The sequence below is a fragment of the Equus asinus genome, unplaced genomic scaffold, assembly GCF_041296235.1.
Source record: "Equus asinus isolate D_3611 breed Donkey unplaced genomic scaffold, EquAss-T2T_v2 contig_803, whole genome shotgun sequence".
Taxonomy (NCBI): Eukaryota; Metazoa; Chordata; class Mammalia; order Perissodactyla; family Equidae; genus Equus; species Equus asinus.
The window spans coordinates 2,468,818-2,490,085 of NW_027225520.1; the positions used below are offsets into that span (position 1 = coordinate 2,468,818).

Below are 21,268 nucleotides of genomic sequence, written 5' to 3' on the forward strand. Positions count from 1 at the left end.
ATGTGACTTGGTGTTTGATAAGGCAGTGATGTCATTCTGACTGCAGCCACCACTGTCGGGTTGCGATCAAACTATGATGACCTATGAGAGCACCATGATGGTAAGGAATTTATGTTGTAAATTTTTACCTTACTTTTTCAGTTGAGATATACACATGATCATAAAATTCCCCCCCCCTTTTTTTTTTTTGGTGAGGTAGTTTGGCCCTGTGCTAACACCTGTGGCTAATCTTCCTCTTTTTGCTTGAGGAAGAGTGGCCCCGAGCTAACATCTGTGCCCGTCTTCCTCTGTTGTGTATGTGGGGTGCCACCACAGCATGGCATGATGAGTGGTGTAGGTCCATGCCTGGGACCCAAACCTGTGAACCCGGGCCACCAAAGCAAAATGTGCTGAACTTGACCACTACACCACTGGGCCAGCCCCAAATTCACCTTGTAAAAATGTACTCAAATGAAAACTTTTTACTATATTCACAAGGTTGTACAAATCAGTACCACTATCTAATTCCAAAATATTTGATCACCTTAGTAAGAAACCCTGTCCTTGTCAGCTGTCACTTCCTATCCCTCGTCCTCCCATACTCTGGAAACCACTAACACGTCGTCTGTCTCCATGGATTTGCTGAGTCTTGAAATTCAGTCTACATGGAATCATGCAGTATGTGTCCTTTTATGTCTAGCTCCTTTCACTTAGCCTGAGGTTTTCAAAGTTCGTCCATGTGGTAGATAAGCACATCATTCTTTTACTTTATTTTGGAAAGTATACACGGCATTACATTTGCTATTTTAACCACTTTTCAGTGTACAGTTCTGTGACAGTAAGTACATTCACACTGTTGTACAACCATCAGCACCACCCACTTCCAGGACTTTTTCATCTTCGACTGAAACTCTGTCCCATTAAACACTAACTCCCCATTCCCCTCTCCTCCCAGTCCTGGCAACCACTGTTCTCCTTTCTGTGTCTATGAATTTGACTTCTCTAGGACCCTCATAGTAGAGCAATCGTGCAAAATTTATACTTTCGTGACTAGCTCATTTTACTTAGTGCAGTGTCCTCAAGGTCATCCATGAGGAGTCGGTATCAAAATAGCCTTATTTTTCTGGCTGCGTAATATTCCCTTATATCCATAAATGGCATTTTCTTCATCCATCTGTTGATGGACATTTGTATTGCTTCCACTTTTTGGCTGTGACAAATGTGAACATTTGTGTACTAGTTTTTGTGTGAATGCATATTTCCATTCTCTTCAGTATATACCTAAGGGCAGAAGTCCTGGGTCACATGGTAACTCCTACTTTACATTTTTTATTCTGATGATGATGGTTGCTGAGTGAGACTGATGGGATAAGATAATTGAGCAGCTTTCTGGAGGACGTGGCTAACAGGATGGGAAAGGGTTCCATGAAGAGAACTTGCAAAAGGATGTAGCCCTGAGACCAGCAACAATACATATTAGCTATACTCAGGGACTTCAGCCATCTGTCTAGACAGTAATCCAGCAATGAGCATGCCTAGAAACCTGAGAGGAGATTGTGTCACTGGTAACTGAAGGAAACAAAAACCATTTAATAAAACAACCCAAATTTAGTACATTTCCCCAAGACCAACTAAACTCTGTTTAGAAGAATGAACTTTCCACATTTTGGAAAACAGCTTCCACTTAACACACAACAAATCTTCACATGCATAGATATTTTAACAAATGAACATTCAATCAGCAAGTTAAGATATACTCAACAAACAAAATCCCCCATCAGGGGCAAAAGATAAGCACTGTCAACATGTAAATGTAAAACTTTCTAGATTTTTTCTGTCTATTGAAGTCTGATGATTTTTCAGTCGTTTGATATTGAGATACACATATGTTCTTCAAATGGTATCATATTGTACCTATAGTTTTATAACCTGATTTTTCTACTGACAGTGTTTCCGGAATGCTTTCCATGTTCACGATATTTTTCCTGACTTCACGTTTATTACGTGGATATGTTGTAATGTGTTTAATCACAGTCAGTTTTTCTGGAATTGGAATACTGAATATTTCCTGACCAGTTCTATGTCTTTTCTAACCTCTTCAACCTCACCTGACCCCAAGGCCATGAGGTTAGGTGTGCCTGGATGGCGTGGCTCCTTTTCAGTCCTGGAAGGTGTGAATGGAGGGAGGAGGACCTGTTCAGGGCTGGGCTGAGCAGCCTAGTCTCAGGTGCAGAGCAGCTTCCCCAAAGTGGAGGTCTGGCCAGAAAACTGTCTGCTGAAGTGTTTGGGTTTCCTGGGCATTAGGGGAAGAGTTTGGGTTTATGTACAGTCCTTCTAATTTTTTCATATTGTTATGTTTGTACAGTTAGAGGTATTATGCAAAATGGAATGGAGGAGCCAAATGTTACTTCCTCTCATGGTAACCCTAAATTATGCTTGCTCTCATGGTCTCTTTTTCCTTTCCCAGCTCTGGATTCTCTTTGTTCTTTCCCAGTAGAGGAATCCCAAGGAGGACTGATCCGTTTTGGCAGGTGCACAACCATGGTATGTGTAAGTTAGTGTTTCCTTCTCATTGAAATAGTGGGACGTAAATGTTTTCATTAATTGTTCTGAAGCTTCCTACCCAAAAGAACCCCATGTTATTATGTGCTTCCCAGTTCCTCCCATTCCAGTGAACTGAACAATGGTTCCAAATAACCTAGTCCTCCTTATGTGGCCGAGTCTCTTCTAGCCAGTGTTTATGTATTCACTGACCAGATTATTCTCTCCTATATGTTCAACTTAGTAATATTAAGAGCTATAATGGAGGAATGAAGAAATTAAGTCCTGTCAAGAAATGATTTGAGCTTCCCGTGTCAGGACTGTAGTTGCATGAGAGATGGAGATCCCATTTGGCCAAGCAGGGAAAGACTCTGACATTCTCACAGACGTGAGTTTTCTAGATACACGTGATAAAGCCCAGCAATGAACGATCTCTGGAGGCTGAGATCCAATGCTCTGTGAGGTTTTTGGAATTGAATAGCAATATGATTTAAGACTTGAAAATATATGGATCATGGTCCTTGGTAACGGATTCCTGAATGATAAATATGACTATTTTATTGCTGACTAGGATGCGATGAATTTTAATGACTTTGATATAATTCTGGATCATCCTACATTAGTATCCTCTAACTCATGAACCACAGAAGTACTAAGTCGGATTGCTAGTGGCCATAAGAGAGAGTAAAATCATGTCTTAAATTAACAGAGAGCAAGAGCAGAAAAGACCTTAGATATGTTGTCCAACTTAATGTATAAAATCATAATCATCTAAACATGATTAATTCTATTATACCATAAGTTAGAGTGCTATGCAGCCATTCAAAATATTTGTCAAAATAATGAAACTACATATGATAGAATTTAACAAAGAATTTGAGTATTTAAGATATTCTTTTGTTTCTTTTTAAATGCTGTTTTTCTATCTGTTATGACAAACTCTAAGTTTCAATTGGAGAATTTTATCCTTTTACATTTAATGTAATTATTGACAGTTAGATTTAGGTCATCCGTTTTACTATATGTTTTCTTTTTTTCCGTTTGGCTTTTGTTCCCCTTTCTCTTTTTTTCTTCTTTGGGGTTAATAATATTTATTTAAAATTCCATTTTAACTTGCTTTTTCTATATGTGCCTATTTTTAGTGGTCAGTGTCTGTATTTAAATATATATATATGTATATATATGTATTTCTATATATATAATTATTTTATTGGGTCATATTGGCTTTCAACCTTGTATACATTTCAAGTGTCTATCATTATATTTCAGTTTCTCTTTAGACTGCATTGTGTTCATCACCAATAATTCAGTTTTTATCCATCACCATACATATGTGGCTTTACCATTTCATCCTCCCTCATCCCTTTTTCCTCTGGTAACCACTAATCTATTCTCATTTATGTGTTTGCTTATATTCCACATAGGAGTGAAATCATACAGTATTTCTTTCTCTGTCTGACTTATTTTGCTCAAGATCCATCCATGTTGTCTCACATGGGAGGAGTTTGTCTGTTTTTATGGGTGATTAGTATTCCATTGTATATATATACAACACCTTCTTATCCATTTGTCTCTTGATGGGCACCTAGGTTGCTTCCACATCTTGCCTATTGTGAATAATGCTGTGGTGAGCATACGGGTGCATATATCTTTTTGAATTAGTGATTTCATGTTCTTTTGATAAATACCCAGTAGCAGAATGGCTGGATCATACAGTATTTCCGTTTTTAAGTTTTTGAGAAATTTGCATACTGTTTTCCATAGTGGTCACACCGGTTTGCATTCCCACCACCAGTTTATGAGCATTCCCTTTACTCCACATCCTCTCCAACGTTTGTTATTTTTTGTCTTGGTAATTATAGCCATTTGACTGGTCTGAGGTGATATCTCATTGTCGTTTTGATTTGCATTTCCCTGATGATTAGTGATGTCGAACATCTTTTCGTGTGCCTGTTGGCCATCTGGATATCGTCTTTGAAAAATGTCTGTTCGTATCCTCTGCCCATTTTTTTATTGGATTATTCTTTTTTCTTGTTAATGAGTTGTATGAGCTCTTTATATATTTTGGAAAGTAACGCCTTGTCAGATGTATGATTTGCAAATGTTTTCTTCCCATTGGGAGGTTGTCTTTTCGTTTTGCTGATGGTTTCCTTTGCATTGCAGAAGCTCTTTAGTCTGATGTAATCCCATTTCTTTATTTTGTCTTTTGATTCCCTTGCCTGTAGAGACATGGTATTCAGAAAGATACTACTAAGACCTACGTCAAATCTGTACTGCCTATATGTTCTTCTAAGAGTTTTATGGTTTCAGGTCTTACGTTCAAGTCTTTAATCAATTTAGAGTTAATTTTTGTGTATCATGTGAGACAATGGTCTACACTCATTCTTTTGCATGTGGCTGTCCAATTTTCCCAACACTATTAATTGAAGAGATTTTCCTTTCTTCATTGTGTGTTCTTGCCTTCTTTGTTGAAGATTAGCTGTCCCTTGATGTGTGGTTTTACTTCTGGGCTTTCAATTCTGTTCCATTGATCTGTATATCCGGGTTTTTTATGCCAGTACCATGCTGTTTTGACTACTACAGCTTTGTAGTATATTTTGAGTTCAGGGAGCATGATACATCCAAATATTGTTTCTTTTTTCCCCCCTCAGAATTGCTTTGGCTATTCAGTGTCATTTGTTTTTCCATATAAATTTTAAGATTCTTTTTTCTCTTTTCATGAAGAATGTCATTGGTATTCCATTCGGGTTTGCATTAAGTCTGTAGGTTGATCTGTAGATCAATCTGTAGATTGATTTAGGTAATATGGACATTTTAACTGTGTTTATTCTTCCAATGCGTGGGAATGGAATATCTTTCCATTTCTTTGTCTTCTTTGAGTTATTTCATTAATGTCATAGTTTTTGGAGTATATGGCATTCACCTCCTTGGTTAAATTTATTCCAAGTATTTTATTCTTTTTTGTTGCAGTTGTAAATGGGATTATAGTCTTGACTTCTCTTTCTGGTGGTCCATTACTAGTGTATAGGAATGCAACTGATTTTGTGTGTGTGAGGAAGACTGGCCTTGAGATAACGTATTTTGCCAATCTTCCTCTTTTATTTTCTCCCCAAAGCCCCAGTACATAGTTGTATATCCTAGTTGTAAATAGTTCTAGTTCTTCTATTTGGGATGCCACCACAGCATGGCCTGATGAGCGGTGTGTAGGTCCACGCCCAGGATCCCAACTGGCAAACTGCAGGCCCCCGTTATGGAGTGAAACGCAAATGATTTTTGAATGTTGATTTTGTACTCTGCAGCTTTACTGTATTCATTGATTATTTCTAATAGTTTTTTGTTGGATTCTTTACAGTTTTCTGTATATAGAATCATGTCAACCACAAATAGTGACAGTTTTAATTCTTCCTTTCCTTTTTGGATACCTATTATTTCTTTTTCTTGCCTTACTTGTTTGGCTAAAATTCCCAGTACTATGTTGAAGAAGAGTGGCAAGAGTGGGCACCCTTGTCTTGTTCCTGTTCTCAGAGGAATGGCTTTCACTTTTTGACCATTGTGTGTGATGTTGGCGGTGGGTTGGTCATATATGGCCTTTGTAATGTTGAGGTACTTTCCCTCTATACCCATTTTATTGAGAGTTTTTATCATAAATGGATATTGGAAATTGTCAGATGTTTTCTCTCCATCTATTGATATGATCATGTGATTTTCATTCTTCATTTTGTTAATGTGGTACATCACATTGATGGATATGCTAATGTTGAACCATTTCAGCACCCCTACAGTAAATCCCACTTGATTGTGGTCTATGATCCAATTAATGTATTGTTGTATTCAATTTCCTAATATTTTGTTGAGTACTTTTGCGTCTATGTTCATCACTGATATTGGCCTGTAATTTTCCTTTTTTGTGTCATCCTTGTCTGGTTTTCATATCAGGATAATGTTTGCCTCAGAAAATGAATGCAGAAGTGTCCCATCCTCCCAATTTTTCAGAATAGTTTGAGAAGCATAGGAATTAAATCTTCTTTGAATGTTTGTTAGAATTCACCAGAGAAGCTGTATGGTCCTGGACTTTTTCTTTGGGAGGCTTTTGATAACAGTTTCAATCTCTGCTTGTGATTGGTGTATTCAGATTCTTTATTTCTTCATGATTCAGTTTTCAGAGGTCATATGGTTCTAAGAATTTATCCATTTCTTCCAGGCTATTCAGTCTGTTGACATATAGTGTTTCATAGTATTCTTCTGTAATCCAATGTGTTTCTGCAGTGTCCATTGTAGTTACTGCTCTGTAATTTCTGATTGTATTTATTCGAGTCTTCTCTCTTTTTTTCTGAATCTGGCTGAGATATTGTCAATTTTGTTTATCTTCTCAGAGAACCACTTCTTAGTTTCATTGATCCTTTCTATTGTTTTTCTACTTCCTGTTTCATTTATTTCTGCTCTGATTTCATTATTTCCTTCCTTTTCCTGACGTTGGGCTTTGTTTATTCTTTTTCTAGGTCTTCCAGGTATAGTGAGGCTGGTCTATTTGAGACCCCCCTGGCTTTCTGTTGGCTCCCATAGGCTTGGATGCTGCTGCCCCATCATGACCGGTGATGCTTGTCCTGGGTTGTCTGAAGGTGCTCACTGCACTGCTGCCAGGGGTGCTGGGTTCACAGGTGTCACTATCCCTGCCAGGGACCTGGAGAACTATATGTATCTCCTGCTGCTGCTGAGCTGGTGTTGGGGGGTGCCACCAGTGGGGGCTAGGTCACCAGATCTGCTGTGTTTCCTGAAGCCTCTGGTCACAGGTTCCACCTGCCACTGCTGGGGCAAAGGGGCTATTTCTTCTGCCCCCACCCCGTTTGCTCACAGTTGTGTGGGCCAGGCCACCTCCACTGTGCCAGCAGTCACACAGGCCAGGCTGGGCTGTCCTCACCACTTGTGCAAGCCACTGTGTGAGGATCCACAACCTGGATTGCTGCCACTCAGGGAGGGTGGTGGGGGCTTCTCCCCTAGTTCCACTGCTTACTGGGGGTTGAGTCCACCCACCTTCAGATGTATAGACGCATGGATCTCTTAGGCATCCTCTAGTGCTGTATAGGAAATCCTCTCTTGGTCAGTGCATGTCCATTTGGCTGTAACTTAGAGGGGAGTGACAAGGGGGAAAATTCCACCATGAGGCTGATGTCACTCATGTTGTCTCACCTTTTTTGAACTTTCCAAAAAACCAGTTTAAAAAAAATTATTGTGGTCTAACTAGTTTATAACATTGTGAAATTTCAGTTGTACATCAGTATTTATCAAACACCATATCGATATGCCACCTCACCCCTTGTACCCACTCTCCTGCTGCCACAGTAACCACTAAATTGTTCTCTTTGTCCATAAGTTTGTTTATACTCCACATATGAGTGAAATCATATGTTCTTTTCTCTCTCTGTGTGGCTTATTTCTCTCAACATGATGCCCTCAAGTTCCACCAATGTGGTTGTGAATGGGACGATTATGTGCTTTTTATGGTGGAGTAGTATTCCATTGTATATATATACCACATCATCTTTATCCAATCATCAGTCGTTGGGCACTTGGGTTGCTTCCACATCTTGGCTATTGTGAATAATGCTGCAATGAACTTAGAGGTGCATACATCTCTTATTGTTGATTTCAAGATCTTTGGATAAATACCTAGTAGTGGGATAGCCTGGTCATATGGTAATTCTATTTTTAACCTTTTGAGAAATCTCCATACTGTTTTCCAAAGTGGCTGCACAAGTTTGCGTTCCCACCACCAGTAGATGAGGGTTCCCTTTTCTGCACAACCTTTCCAACATTTGTTATTTTTTTGTCTTGGTGATTGTAACTGTTCTAACAGGCATAAGATGATATCTAACTGTAGCATTGATTTGTATCTCCCTCATGATTAGTGATGTTTAGCACCTTTTCATCTGCCTATTGACCGTCTGTATATCTTCTTTGGAAAAATGTCTCTTCATATCCTCTGCCCACTTATTGATTGGGTCATTTATTCTTTCATAGTTCAGTTGCGTGAGCTCTTTATATATTGCAGAGATTAATCCCTTATCATATATATGATTTGCAAATATTTTCTCTCAGTTCCTGAGTTGTTTTCTCATTTAGATCTTGGTTTCTTCTGCCTTCCAGAAGCTCTTTAGTCTGAGGAAGTCCCGCTTGTTTATTGTTTCTTTTGTTTCCCTTGTCTGAGTGGACACTATGTTTGTAAAGATCCTTTTAAGGCTGATGACAAAGAGTGTACTGCCTATATTTTCTTCCAGAAGTTTTATAGTTTCTGGTCTTACATTCAAGTCTTTGATCCATTTTGGGTCTATTTTTGTCTATGGAGAAGGATAATGGTCTACTTTCATTATTTTAGATTTGGCTCTTTAGTTTTCTCAGCACCACTTATTGAAGTGGCTTTCCTTACTCCATTCTATGTTCTTGGTTCCTTTATTATTTATTTATTTATTTGTTTTTGAGGAAAATTAGCCCTGAGCTAATGTCTGCTGCCAATTCTCCTCTTTTTGCTGAGGAAGGCTGGCCCTGAGCTAACGTCTGTGCCCATCCTGCTCTACTTTATATGTGGGATGCCTACCACAGCATGGCTTGCCAAGTGGTGCCATGTGCACACCCAGGATCCAAACTGGCCAACCCTGGGCCACCAAAGAGGAATGTGCAAACTTAGCCACAGCACCACCAGGCCAGCCCCTCTTGCTTCCTTTATTGAGGATTAGCTGTCCATGTATGTGTGGTTTTATTTCAGGGCTTTCAGTTCTGTTTCACTGACCTGTGTGCCTGTTTTTGTACTGGTACCATGCTGTTCTGATTACTACAGTTTTGTAATATGTTTTGAAATCCGGGATTTCGATGCCATCAGTTTTCTTGTTTCTCAGGACTGCTTTGGCTATTCTGGGTTTTTTGTTGCCCCATACGAATTTTAAGATTCTTTGTTCTATTTCTGTGAAGATTGTCATTGGGATTCTGATTGTGATTGCATTGAATCTGTGGATTGCTTTAGGTAGTATGGCCATTTTAACTATGTTTATTTTTCCAATCTGTGTACATGGACTATCTTTCCATTTCTTTATGTCATTATCGATTTCTTTCAGTAATGTCCTATAGTTTTCCTTGTATAGGTTTTACACATCTTTGGTTAAATTTAATCCTAGATATTTTAATCTTTTTGTTGAAATTGTAAATTGGGTTGTATTCTTGAGTTCTTGCTCTATTAGTTCATTATTAGAGTAGAGAAATGCCACTGATTTTTGTACGTTGACTTTGTATGCTACAACTTTGCTGTAGTTGTTGATTATTTCTAAGAGTTTTCCAATGGATTCTTTAGAGTTTTCTATACATTTTATGTATAGAAATCATGTCGTCTGCAAAGAGTGAAAGTTTCACTTCTTCAGTGCCTATTTGGATTCTTTTTATTTCTTTTTCCTGCCTAATTGCTCTGGCCAAAACCTCTGGTACTATGTTGAATAAGAGTGGAGAGAGTGGGCATCCTTGTCTTGTTCCTGTTATCAGTGGGATGGCTTTCAGTTTCCCCCACTGAGTATGATGTTGGCTGTGGGTTTGTCATATATGACCTTTATTGTGTGGGGATATTTTCCTTCTATACCCATTTGATTGAGAATTTTTATCATGAATGGATGCTGGATCTTGTCAAATGCTTTCTCTGCTTCTACAGAGATGATCATGTGGTTTTTCTTCCTCCTTTTGTGTTTATATGTTATATCACATTTACTGATTTGTGGATGTTGAAACATCCCTGTGTCCCTGGTATGAATACTACTTAATCATGGTGTATGATCTTTTTAATGTATTACTGTATTCAGTTTGCCAATATTTTGTTGAGGATTTTTGCATCTATGTTCATCAGCGATATTGACCTGTAATTTTCCTTCTTTGTATTGTTCTTGTCTGGTGGTGGGATCAGGGTGATGTTGGCCTCATAGAATGTGTTAGGGGAATTTCCATCTTCCTCAACTTTTTGGAATAGTTTGAGAAGAATAGGTAATAAATTGTCTTTGAATGTTTGGCAGGATTCTCCTGAGAAGCCGTCTGGTCCTGGACTTTTATTTTTGGAGAGGTTTTTGATTACTGTTTCAATCTCTTTACTTGTGATTGGTCTATTCAGATTCTCTGTTTATTCTTGATTCGGTTTTGGGAGGTTGTAAGAGTCTAAGAATTTATCCATTTCTTCTAGGTTGTCCAGTGTGTTAGCATATAGTTTTTCATAGTATTCTCATAATCTTTTGTATTTCTGTGCTATCCATTGAAATTTCTGCTCTTTCATTTCTAATTTTATGTATTTGAGCCTTCTTTCTTTTTTTCTTAGTCTCACTAAGGGTTTGTCAATTTTGTTCATCCTCTCAAAGAACCAGCTCCTTGTTTCATTGATCCTTTCACAGTCTTTTTTGTTTCTATTTCATTTATTTCTGCACTTAATTTTTATTATTTCCCTGCTTCTCCTGAGCTTGGGCTTTGTTTCTTCTTCTTTTTCTAATTCTGTTAGGTGTAGATTAAGATAGTTTATTTGAGCTTTTTCTTGTTTGTTAACGTGGTGCTGTGTTGCTATAAACTTCCCTCTTAGGACTGCTTTTACTGCATCTCATAAGAGTCAACATGGTGTTTCCATTTTTGTTTGCCTCTGAATATCTTTTGATCTCTTCCTTTATTTTTTTGATGACCCTTTGGTTGTTCAGTAGCATGTTGTCTAGTCTCCACATTTTTGGTTCCTCTCCCAGCTTTTTTCTTGTAGTTGATTTCTAGTTTCACGGCATTATGGTCAGAAACGATAGTAGATATCATTTCAATCTACCTAAATTTATTAAGGTTTGCCTTGTTTCCCAATATTTGCTCTATCCCTGAGAATGTTCTATGCGTTCTTGAGAAGAATGTGTATTCTGCTGTTTTGGGATGGAGGACTCTATATATGTCTACTATGTTCATCTCATCTAGTTTTTCATTTAAGTCCAGTATCTGTTTGTTGGCTTTTTGTCTAGATGATCCATCCACTGATGTAAGTGGAGTATTGTGGTCCCCTACTATTATTGTGTTGTTGGTAATATCTCCTTTTAGCTTTGTTAATAGTTGCTTTATGTACTTTGGTGCTCCTGTTGGGTGCAGACATGTTTATAAGTGTTATGTCTTCTTGGTGGTGAGTCCCCTTTATTATTATACACTGCCCCTTTCTGTCTCTCTTTATCAGTTTTATCTTGAAGTCTACTTTGTCTGATATAAGTATGGCATCACCTGCTTTCTTTGGTTTGCCATCAACTTGAAGTATTGTCTTCTATCTCTTCACTCTGAGCCTATGTTTGTCTCTAGAGCTGAGATATGTTTCCTGGAGGCAGCATATTGTTGGCATTTGTTCTTTAATCCATCTTGCCACTCTGTATCTTTTGATTGGAGAATTCAATCCATTTACATTTAGAGAGACTATTGATATATAGGGCTTAACACTCCCATCTTCTCACACATTTCCTGGTTCTTCTGCATTTCCTTTGTTTCCTTCCTATGTATTTTGGACTACCAATTTGATTAGGTAGTTTTCTCTGTTGTTTTTCTTCTTTTCCTCCTCGTTTATTGTAAAGATGTCTGTTCTGATTATTTGTTATTGGTTACCCTTAAGTTCATATAAACAATCTCATAGTTGAGATAGTCCATTTTCTGACAGCCTCCTACTTCCTTAGACTATACTGATTCCATCCCTTTACTATTTCCCTTCTAAGTTATTTTGTCATATCTTTTTCCAACCTGTGTTGTGCATCTATGGATAAAAAGATGAGGTCATTTTTGTTTTGGTATTTTCTGTTTATATTATCCTTGACGTTAGAATTGTTTACTAACCTTATCTGATAGAGATCTGCCACTTCTTGATTATTGCCTGCCTATCATCTCCTTGCTCAGGGCTTTGTAGCGCCTTTCCTATTTCTTTTTTCAGATATGAGGGCCTGCTTGAGGATTTCTTGTAGGGGGGCACTTGTGGCAATGAACTCCCTTAGCTTTTGTTTATCTGGGCAAGTTTTTCTCTGTCATATCTGAAGGAGATTTTCATTGGATAGAGTATTCTTGGCTGGAAGTTTTGTCATTCAGGATTTTGAATAGATCATTCCACTCTCTCCTAGACTGTCAGGTTTCTGCTGAGAAATCCACTGAAAACCTGATGGGGTTCCTTTGCAAGTTATTTTCTTCTGCCTTGCTGCCTTAGTATATTTTCTTTTCTTTTTTTTTTTTTTTGAGGAAGACTAGCCCTGAGCTAACTACTGCCAATCCTCCTCTTTTTGCTAAGGAAGACTTGCCCTGAGCTAACATCGGTGACCATCTTCCTCTACTTTATATGTGGGACACCTGCCACAGCATGGCTTGCCACGTGGTGCCAGATCCACACCTTGAATCCGAACCAGTGAAACCTGGGCCGCCAAAATGGAACATGCAAACTTAACCACTGCACCACCGGGCCAGCCCTGGTTGTCTTTTCATTTTGATCCTTGTTCCCTTTTCCTTGCAGAAGCTCTTTAGTCTGATGAAGTCCCAGTTATTTCTTTTTTTCCCTTGCCTGAAGAGACATGGTATTCAAAAAGATCTTTGTAAGACCCATGTCAAAGAGTCTACTGCCTATATTTTGTTCTAACAGTTTTATAGTTTCATGTCTTACCTTCAAGTAGTTGATCCATTTTGAGTTAATTTTTGTTTATGGTGAAAGATAATGGTCTACTTTCATTCTTTTGCATATGGTTGTCCAGTTTTCCCAATGTCATTTATTGAAGAGTCTTTCCTTTCTACATTGTATGTTCTTAGCCCCCTTGTCAAAGATTAGCTGTCTGTAGATGTGTGGTTTTATTTCTGGGCTTTCTCTTCTGTTCCACTGATCTGTGTGCCTGTTTTCTTACCAGTACCATGCTGTTTTGATTACTATATTTTTGTAGTATATTTTGAAGTCAGGGATTGTGATGCCTCCAGCTTTGTTTTTTTTTTTTTTTTCCTCAGAATTGCTTTAGCTACTTGGGTTCTTTTGTTCCCCCATATGAATTTTAGGATTCTTTGTTCTATTTCCGTGAAGAATGTCATTGGGATTCTGATTGGGATTGCATTGAATCTGTAGCTCACTTTAGGTAGTATGGACATTCTAACTATGTTTATCCTTCCAATCCAAGTTCATGGAATATCTTTCCATTTCTTTATGTCATCATCAATTTCTTCCAGTAATGTCTTATAGTTTTCATTGTATAGGTCTTTTACCTCCTTGATTAAATTTACTGCTAGATATTTTATTCTTTTTGTTGCAATTGTAAATGGGATGGTATTCTTGAATTCTCTTAGTTCATTATTAGAGTATAGAAATGCAACTGATCTTTGTAAGTTGGTTTTGTACCCTGTATCTTTGCTGTAATTTTTTATTATTTCTAATAGACTTCCATCTCTGCTCTATTCTTGATCATTTCCTTCCTTCTGCTTGCTTTTGGTTTTGTTTGCTCCTCTTTTCTACCTTCAATTAGAACAATTAGGTATTTATTTAAAATAATTTTTTCTAATATAGGTGTTAAAGCTATAAATTTTCCTCTGCATCCTCGTTTACTTCTAATCTGTTGTGAGATGTTGTTTTTGTTTCATTCATTCAAATTATTTTTAGTTTCCATTGTGATTTCTTCTTTGACATATGGGCGGTTTAGAAGCATGTAGTTTAATTTCCAAACTTTGAGATTTTTCCCACATTTCTTTCTGTTGCTTTTTAATTCAATTATGTTGTGATAGGAGAACTTTACATTATTTCAGTTCTTTTAAATATATTGAGTCATTTTATAGCCTAGCATATGGTCTCTGCCTCTATTCTACACATGTGATGTCAATCAAATTGGCAGATAAGATTGTTCATATTCATTTTTTAATCTAGTTTTTCTCTCCATTATTGGGAATGCTGTGTGACAGTTAAAAAATTATTGACTCAGCTATAGTTTCATTCATTCTGGCTGCTCTGTAAATACATCTGTGCTCTTTAATCACACACTCATCCTTGGGTTATTTTATGGCAGAGTATCCCCTTGGCTCCTGTGTCACTCAGAGCATCTCCAGTGCCTGGTGCCAGCAGCTCACAGTAATCAGCAGTTTCCATGTGTGTCCTCCATTGCACAGGTTCGCACTTAAGTATCTCTGGTGAGATGCCCCACGGACAGCTTTACGCAGCACACTAGGAGGTGGGCTTCTTGAAGATCCATTACCATGGCTTACTCGCAGAGTCCTTTCAGTAAGTAAAGGCCTTGCCCTCTCCCACAAGGTCTGGATCTCAGTCCTGTCAAGTGGATCTCCCATGGGCTCTCAATCTCAGCCCTGTTTAGTGTTCCTTATATCTGTAGTCTTATACTCTGTAGCGTACTGTTTACTTACTTGCTAATCTCTCATTATTCTAATCCCCTTATGTAAGTATTAATTAATAGTTAGTCATTTATATTAACAGTTTCCTGTTCAAATTACTGTGAGGTTTCTCTTCCTTCATTGGACCCAGACTGAGAATGGCATATTAAAGACCCCAGCTATTGTTGACAATTTGTTTATATCTTCTTTAATTCTGCCAGACTTGCTTCATATATTTTGTTGCTCAGCTGTCAAATATGTTTATGTCTATAATTGTTAAATATTTATGTAAGTTTCCCTTTTCCTCCTTATAAAATATTCCTTTTTGTCTCTAGTGACATTTTTTGCATCAAACAGTATTTTGCCTGATATTGATATAGCCACTCCAGCTATTTTGTTACTATTTGCATGGTGTACTTTACTATGATTTACTTTGAACCTATTTGTCTATTTGAATTTAAAGTTTGTCTCTTGTAAACAGCATACAGTTGTATATTGTTTTGTTTTGAGACTGACAATCTTTGCTTTTTTTTTTTACCCCGAGGACGATTGGCCCTGAGCTAACATCTGTTGCCAATCTTCCTCTTTTTGCTTGAAGAAGATTGTTGCTGAGCTAACATCTGTGCCAATCTTGCTCTGCTTTAGTGGGAATGCTGCTGCAGTGTGGCCTGATGAGAGCTGATAGCTCCCACCTGAGATCAGAACCTGCAAACCTTGGGTGACCGAAGCAGAGCACATGAACTTAACCACTGTGCCACAGAGCTGGCCCCAACCATCTCAGCTTTCAATTGGAGTACTTCATACATTTCAAATTTAATTCAATTATTGATATTGTTAACTTTTTATCTCCCATTTTGCTGTTTCCTATGTCTTATGTGTTTTTGTGCCTTTTTTACTGCTTTTTCATATCAAATATATTTTTTTCTAGAGAAACATTTTACTGGTTGTCTTAATAGCCTGAATTATTTTCTTAGTAGTTACTCAAGGGAAGACAATATACATCTTAACATAATACTCTTCAGATTAATATTTACTTCCAGTAAGGTTTAGAAACTGTTTCGATATAGCTCCATTCTTCCCTGTCTTTGTGCAATTTTCATATATTACATATTTATATAGGTCCAATATTACAGTTTTTTCATCGTTTTGTGCAATCATCTTTACAATCAGTTGAAAGAAAGAGAAAAATGCATTTTCAATGTCATCTGGCCTGCATTGTTTCTGAAGAGAAGTCAGCTGTCAGTTGCTTGTGGTTCCCTTGTACATAATGAGTCCTCTTTCTCTTGCTTCTTGCAAGATTTTCTACTTGTCTTTGGCATTCAGTAGCTTGACTATGATGTGTTTATATGTGAATTTCCTTTTGTTTATCCTACTTGAAGTTTGTTGACCTTCTTGGATTTGTAGATTGGTTTTTCCTCATTTGGGGAAATGTGGGGCCATTATTTCTTCAAAGAACTCTTCTGTCCTTTTCTCTACTCTCCTTCAAAGTAACTATTATACTCCTGGAACTTCTGTCGTGTATGCTTGCTATGCTTGATTGTTTTCCCAGCAGGTTGTGACATTCTGTTAATTTTTATTCCTTTTATCTTTGTTTCTTCAGACTGGATAATCTCCATTGACCTATCAGCAGGTTCACAAAATCTTCCTTCTGACAACTCAATTTGCTGTTGAGCTTCTCTTTGGAACTTTTCATTTGAGATATTCAACACTTTATATCTTGAATTTCTATTATGTTTTTAAAAAGTAATCTCTCTTTATTGATTCTCTATTTGATGAGCCATTGTACACATTATTTTAGTTCATCAAATATGGTTTCATTTCGATCTTTGAATATATTTGTAGTAGCTCCTTTTAAGTATTTTTTTCCTGAGTCCACTATCTTCACCTCCCCCAGAAACAGTTTCTGTTGACTTTTCCCCATGTATGGTTCACACTTTCCCATTTCTTTGCAGTTCCCATTTTTTATTGTTGACAACTGGACATGTTAGATAATATATTGCACCAACTCTGGATTTAGATCTACTACTCCCCCAGGAACTGATATTGTTTTTTGTGTACTGACTTGGCTAATTCTGTAATCTGTCTCCTTTGCAACGTGGAGATGCTGATGTCTCCAACCACTTTATTGTTATTTTTTAAATTCTTTTTTTCCTTTAAGCCTGGCTTCACAGCGTCACTTCTGGGTCAGCATAGCTTAGTGGTCAGCCAATGAATGCTCAGATGTTGTCCATAAGCCCCTTGATTAGGTGAGCCTTCTACCCCTTGGCAATGGCTCTGAGTGTTGGTTGGGAAACACATTAAAATCCCTGGCTTTTACCAGACAGAAAAAGACAAACACCATATGATTTCACTCATAAGTGGAAGATAAACTAACACACAAAGAGAACAGTTTAGTGTTACCAGAGGCGAAGGGTGTTGGGGGGTAGGGACAAGGGATGAAGGGGCACATTTATATAGTGACTGACAAACAATAATGTACAACTGACATTTCACAATGATATAAATTATTATGACCTCAATAAAATAAAACAAACAAATCCTTGGCTTTTTACTTTCTGCAGGGCCTTCTCCTGTCACCTCTTTGCATACTCAAGGCCTCATATTCAGCCAGAGATGAACAGATGGCTAGGGTTCTCACAACTTTATGCATAAACCAACCTTCCGGACCACCACGAATATGTCAAATCTTATTAAGAACTTCTCTGGCTTTCTCATTTCCAGAATTGTCTTAACCTCTGGTTAGTCTCATGATATTGCACCCTCAGACCGTCTGTGTTGGCTATCCATCCCCAGTTGTTTGCACTGAGGTTCACATTCCTTTTGCACAACACCTCCAGGCATGGGGTTTTTCCAGACTCCATTCCAACTCATGTCAGTCTCCCAGAGCTCAATGCTGCTGGTTTTCAGAGCTTGTTCAACTCTGGTAAAACAAAGCCAGAGGCAGATGGGAGCATCCCTAGGCTAAAACTCTGGACACTCCCATTGTCCCTTCCTGGAGTTCAGTAGTTTTGCTTGAATAAATGCTTCTTGATTCATTTATGTGTTTGCTCAATTTCCACAGAGTGAAAGTAATTGTTTTAATAACGTTATTCAGTTTCATCGTTGCTTTGTGGGGAAAATTGCCAAGCTCCTCATTACACCATTCTGAGGGTCCCACTCAGTTATCTTTTTACTAATTTAAAAAATAAGAAAGAAATATACTTACACACATTTTTATCATGTCTTGTGTAGATCTAAGTTTTCATCTGATTTTATTTTCTATCTGTCTGGGGGACTTTAACATTTTTATAGTGCAGGTATGCTGTTAAATCAATTCTTTCATTTCTTATGTCTGTGAGAAAATTGGACATACACTAATTTTTACTTTTTTACAAAAATATTTTACTTTACATAGAATTCAAGGAAATATTTTTCTTTTCAGCACTGCAGAAGGAGTTTGCTCAATTGCCTTCTACCTTCTTGTTTCCAAATAGAAATCTGATTTTATTCTTGTTTTTGTTCTTTATATAATGAGTCTCCTTTCTCTGCTGACTTCCTCTTTACTTCATCACTGTTTCAAAATCATGGGTTATGATCAGCCTTGGTTTATATTTCTACATTCCTATGATTACAGTTCACTGAGTTTTAATTTTAGGTCTATAATTTTCATCAATTTTGGAAAATTGTTTACCATATTCTTCAAATAATTTTTCAGTCCCCTCCTCTTTCTTCATTCTTTGGGAGCTTTAATGACAATATTAGTTCACTTAAAGTTGTCTCACAGCTCACTGATAAGTTTACAGTCTTTTCATTCTGTTTCTTTTTGATTAGTATACCTTCAACCTCAATAATCTTTCCTCTGCAGTACCTAATCAGTTGTTAATTTCCCCAATGTAGTTTACATTTCAGGCATTGTAGTTTTCATTTCCATATGTTTAATTTGGGTTTTTAAAAATCTCCCATGACTCTCTTAACATGCTCATATTTTGCTCTACCTTTGTCACCATATGAAACATAGGTATAACTATTTTAATAACCTGTCTACTAATTCTATATCTGAGTCAGTTTTGAATATTGATTTTTCTCCTGATTGTGTATCACATTTTCCTGCTTCTTTGCAGGTGGTATAACTTGGAAAGTGTTTGATCCTTTCAAGGTGCATTTTGAAGCTTTGTTAGGCAAGACCAGAATAGCTTTTAAAAAGTTAAGGGCTTTTTTATGTCATAGGTCTAATTTTTCCTCTCTATTAAGCCAGTCTCGTTTTGCGTACTTTACCCAATATTCCATATATTATGGAGTTTTTCCACTGTGGCTATTGGTTCATTACGTTTGGAGAAATAATAGGGTTCACCTTGACTGTTTATGCAGTCAGGGATCTTAGTCTTGAGCAGTTGACTAATGTCTGAACACTGTCATTTCACACATATTTTTATATTTTTAAGTTGTTTGAGGTGAAAGAGTGCCTGCTATCCTTGTTACTCTATCATAGGGGAGGAAGGGTCTGAAACTATAACTTAACCCATCTCAATCACGTATTTGTAAGAAGGAAATAAAGGAAAGATATTTAGGGGCCTCCATCGCAAGGTCACCAACACCTAGGCCCTGACTGAGAAATATTTGGTTGATAAGCTAGATCCAAAACATTCACTTTTTGTGATTACACTTTGTGTGTGTGTGTCAGGCAAAAACATGGAAACTGCAGGAATTATCTAAAATCGTCCAGTTATCATAATCACAGGGGAAATACGGTAAGAAATGAGAATATGAGTAAGTATAAACATAAAAATGGTAATAACAAAATGTAAGTCAACATTTTTCCAACTTACTATTTTTAAACAATATTTTTGCATATTGTTTCTACTAGACAAGAATTAAGATGCTTTCAAATATCTGACAAAGATTTATGATTTTAACCATATGCTTTACAGTACTCAATTAATTTTGCAAATGATTAAATGTGTGGCAGTATTTAATTAGTTAAATCCATAAAATTCTCTTTATTTATGTAAAATGTAGGTATTCAGAATATTCCTATGTGATAGAAAGTTTTATGATGATAGAAAACTTCTTTATCTGTAAAGTCCGATACACATGGCTAGTGAACACTTTGTTATGGCTAGTACCCGTGAAGGATTCAATTTTTAATTTTATTTAATTTTAATCAATTAAATTTAAATAGCCACAAGTAGCTAGTGGCTATTGTATCTGACAGTGCAAATCTAGAGGGATGTTGATAGTTTAATGAAATGACAATTATTTGAGAAATTATAACTTTAGGCATGATACATTAAACAAATAAAACCATTAGTGGATATTTCTCACCCTGCTTTAAAACCTTCACACATTAAAGAATCTGCACTATTGTTAAGTTTGCTGGTAAGTATCGAAACACGGCTAAGTAGCCACATGGCATTTTATACTCTCGTAGACTGGCCCTGAGCTCCAGCATACTATTGGCCAAGAACACATGATACCTGATTTTCACTGAGGGGCTCATTTAGAGATGCTCCTTTTATGTGGGACCCAGCGGTACTACCAGGATGAGAAGTGCTCAAAGGAATTGGGCTGGGGCAGGTACCCAGGTAATCTGTTGGCTTCAAACAAAGTAGAAATGGAAACACTAGTCTGTCAGATGAATTTGGGAAAGTGGTTAACACTCTAATATTAAAATCGCAAGAAAGGAAATGAAATGAAAAAACAGAGCCATATGGGTTTGCAATCAAGTTGAACGTTGATTTTTTTTTTTATTTTTTGGTGAGGAAGATTGGCCCTGAGCTATCATCTGTTGCCAATCTTCCTCTTTCTGCTTGAGGAAGTTTGTTGCTGAGTGAATACCTGTGCCAATCTTCCTCTATTTTGTATGTGGGATGCTCACCACAGCATGCTGTGATGAGCAGTGTATAGGTCCATACCCAGGATCTGAACCTGTGAATTCTGGGCCACAAAAGTGGAGCATGCAAGCTTAACCACCAGGCCTGCACCTCTAACTTTTAATGGACATGTAATGGCGATAACAAAAATTTAAGACTATTAAATTCTTAATTTTGAGTATTAATGTATGAAATCAATATTAATACCAATTTTGAATATTTGTACAAAACTTATGAATAAAATATTCACAAGAAAAACTGAGCAGTTTTTCAAGAGAATAATATGCCATGGCCAAGCATGTTATACTCTGCCTCAAGTGTTATATGCGGTTTTATTCATTGTTATATGCGGTTTTATTGCACGGTCCTCCTCAGCTGTCTGGCTATTCGGTGTCTGGTTATTAAGGAATTCTTAATCCCCTAAATATGCCAGCTACCTTGTCACTAACGTATATTTAGGAAGACCAAAGCTGCTCTCTACTTTGTGTCCACTTGGTGAGTGAAAGCCAAGGGGGAGGGAAGAAGCCCAAGGCAGAGAGCCTCGA

At 37.3% G+C, this 21,268-nt stretch overlaps 1 protein-coding gene across 6 annotated transcripts in view; it reads left to right on the top strand.

Moving 5' to 3' along the window:
- Positions 1-21,268, top strand: part of LOC139044374 (serine/threonine-protein phosphatase 2A regulatory subunit B'' subunit beta-like) — an 87,743-nt gene that overhangs the window by 64,571 nt on the left and 1,904 nt on the right. Inside the window, exons 3-5 of one of the 6 annotated variants that reach the window (XR_011501315.1) lie at positions 2,447-2,523; positions 14,656-14,767; positions 15,520-19,585. The exons of 1 other annotated variant lie outside the window; for it this stretch is intronic. Coding sequence is in view for 3 of the 5 variants with exons in the window: in XM_070503853.1 (XP_070359954.1) it covers positions 2,447-2,476 (30 nt within the window). In the remaining 2 variants the exon portion in view is untranslated. Of the gene's footprint in view, positions 1-2,446; positions 2,524-7,019; positions 19,586-21,268 lie in introns of those variants that run through there. 4 more of the 6 variants (XR_011501314.1, XM_070503853.1, XM_070503854.1 and 1 more) reach the window with 4 other exon arrangements.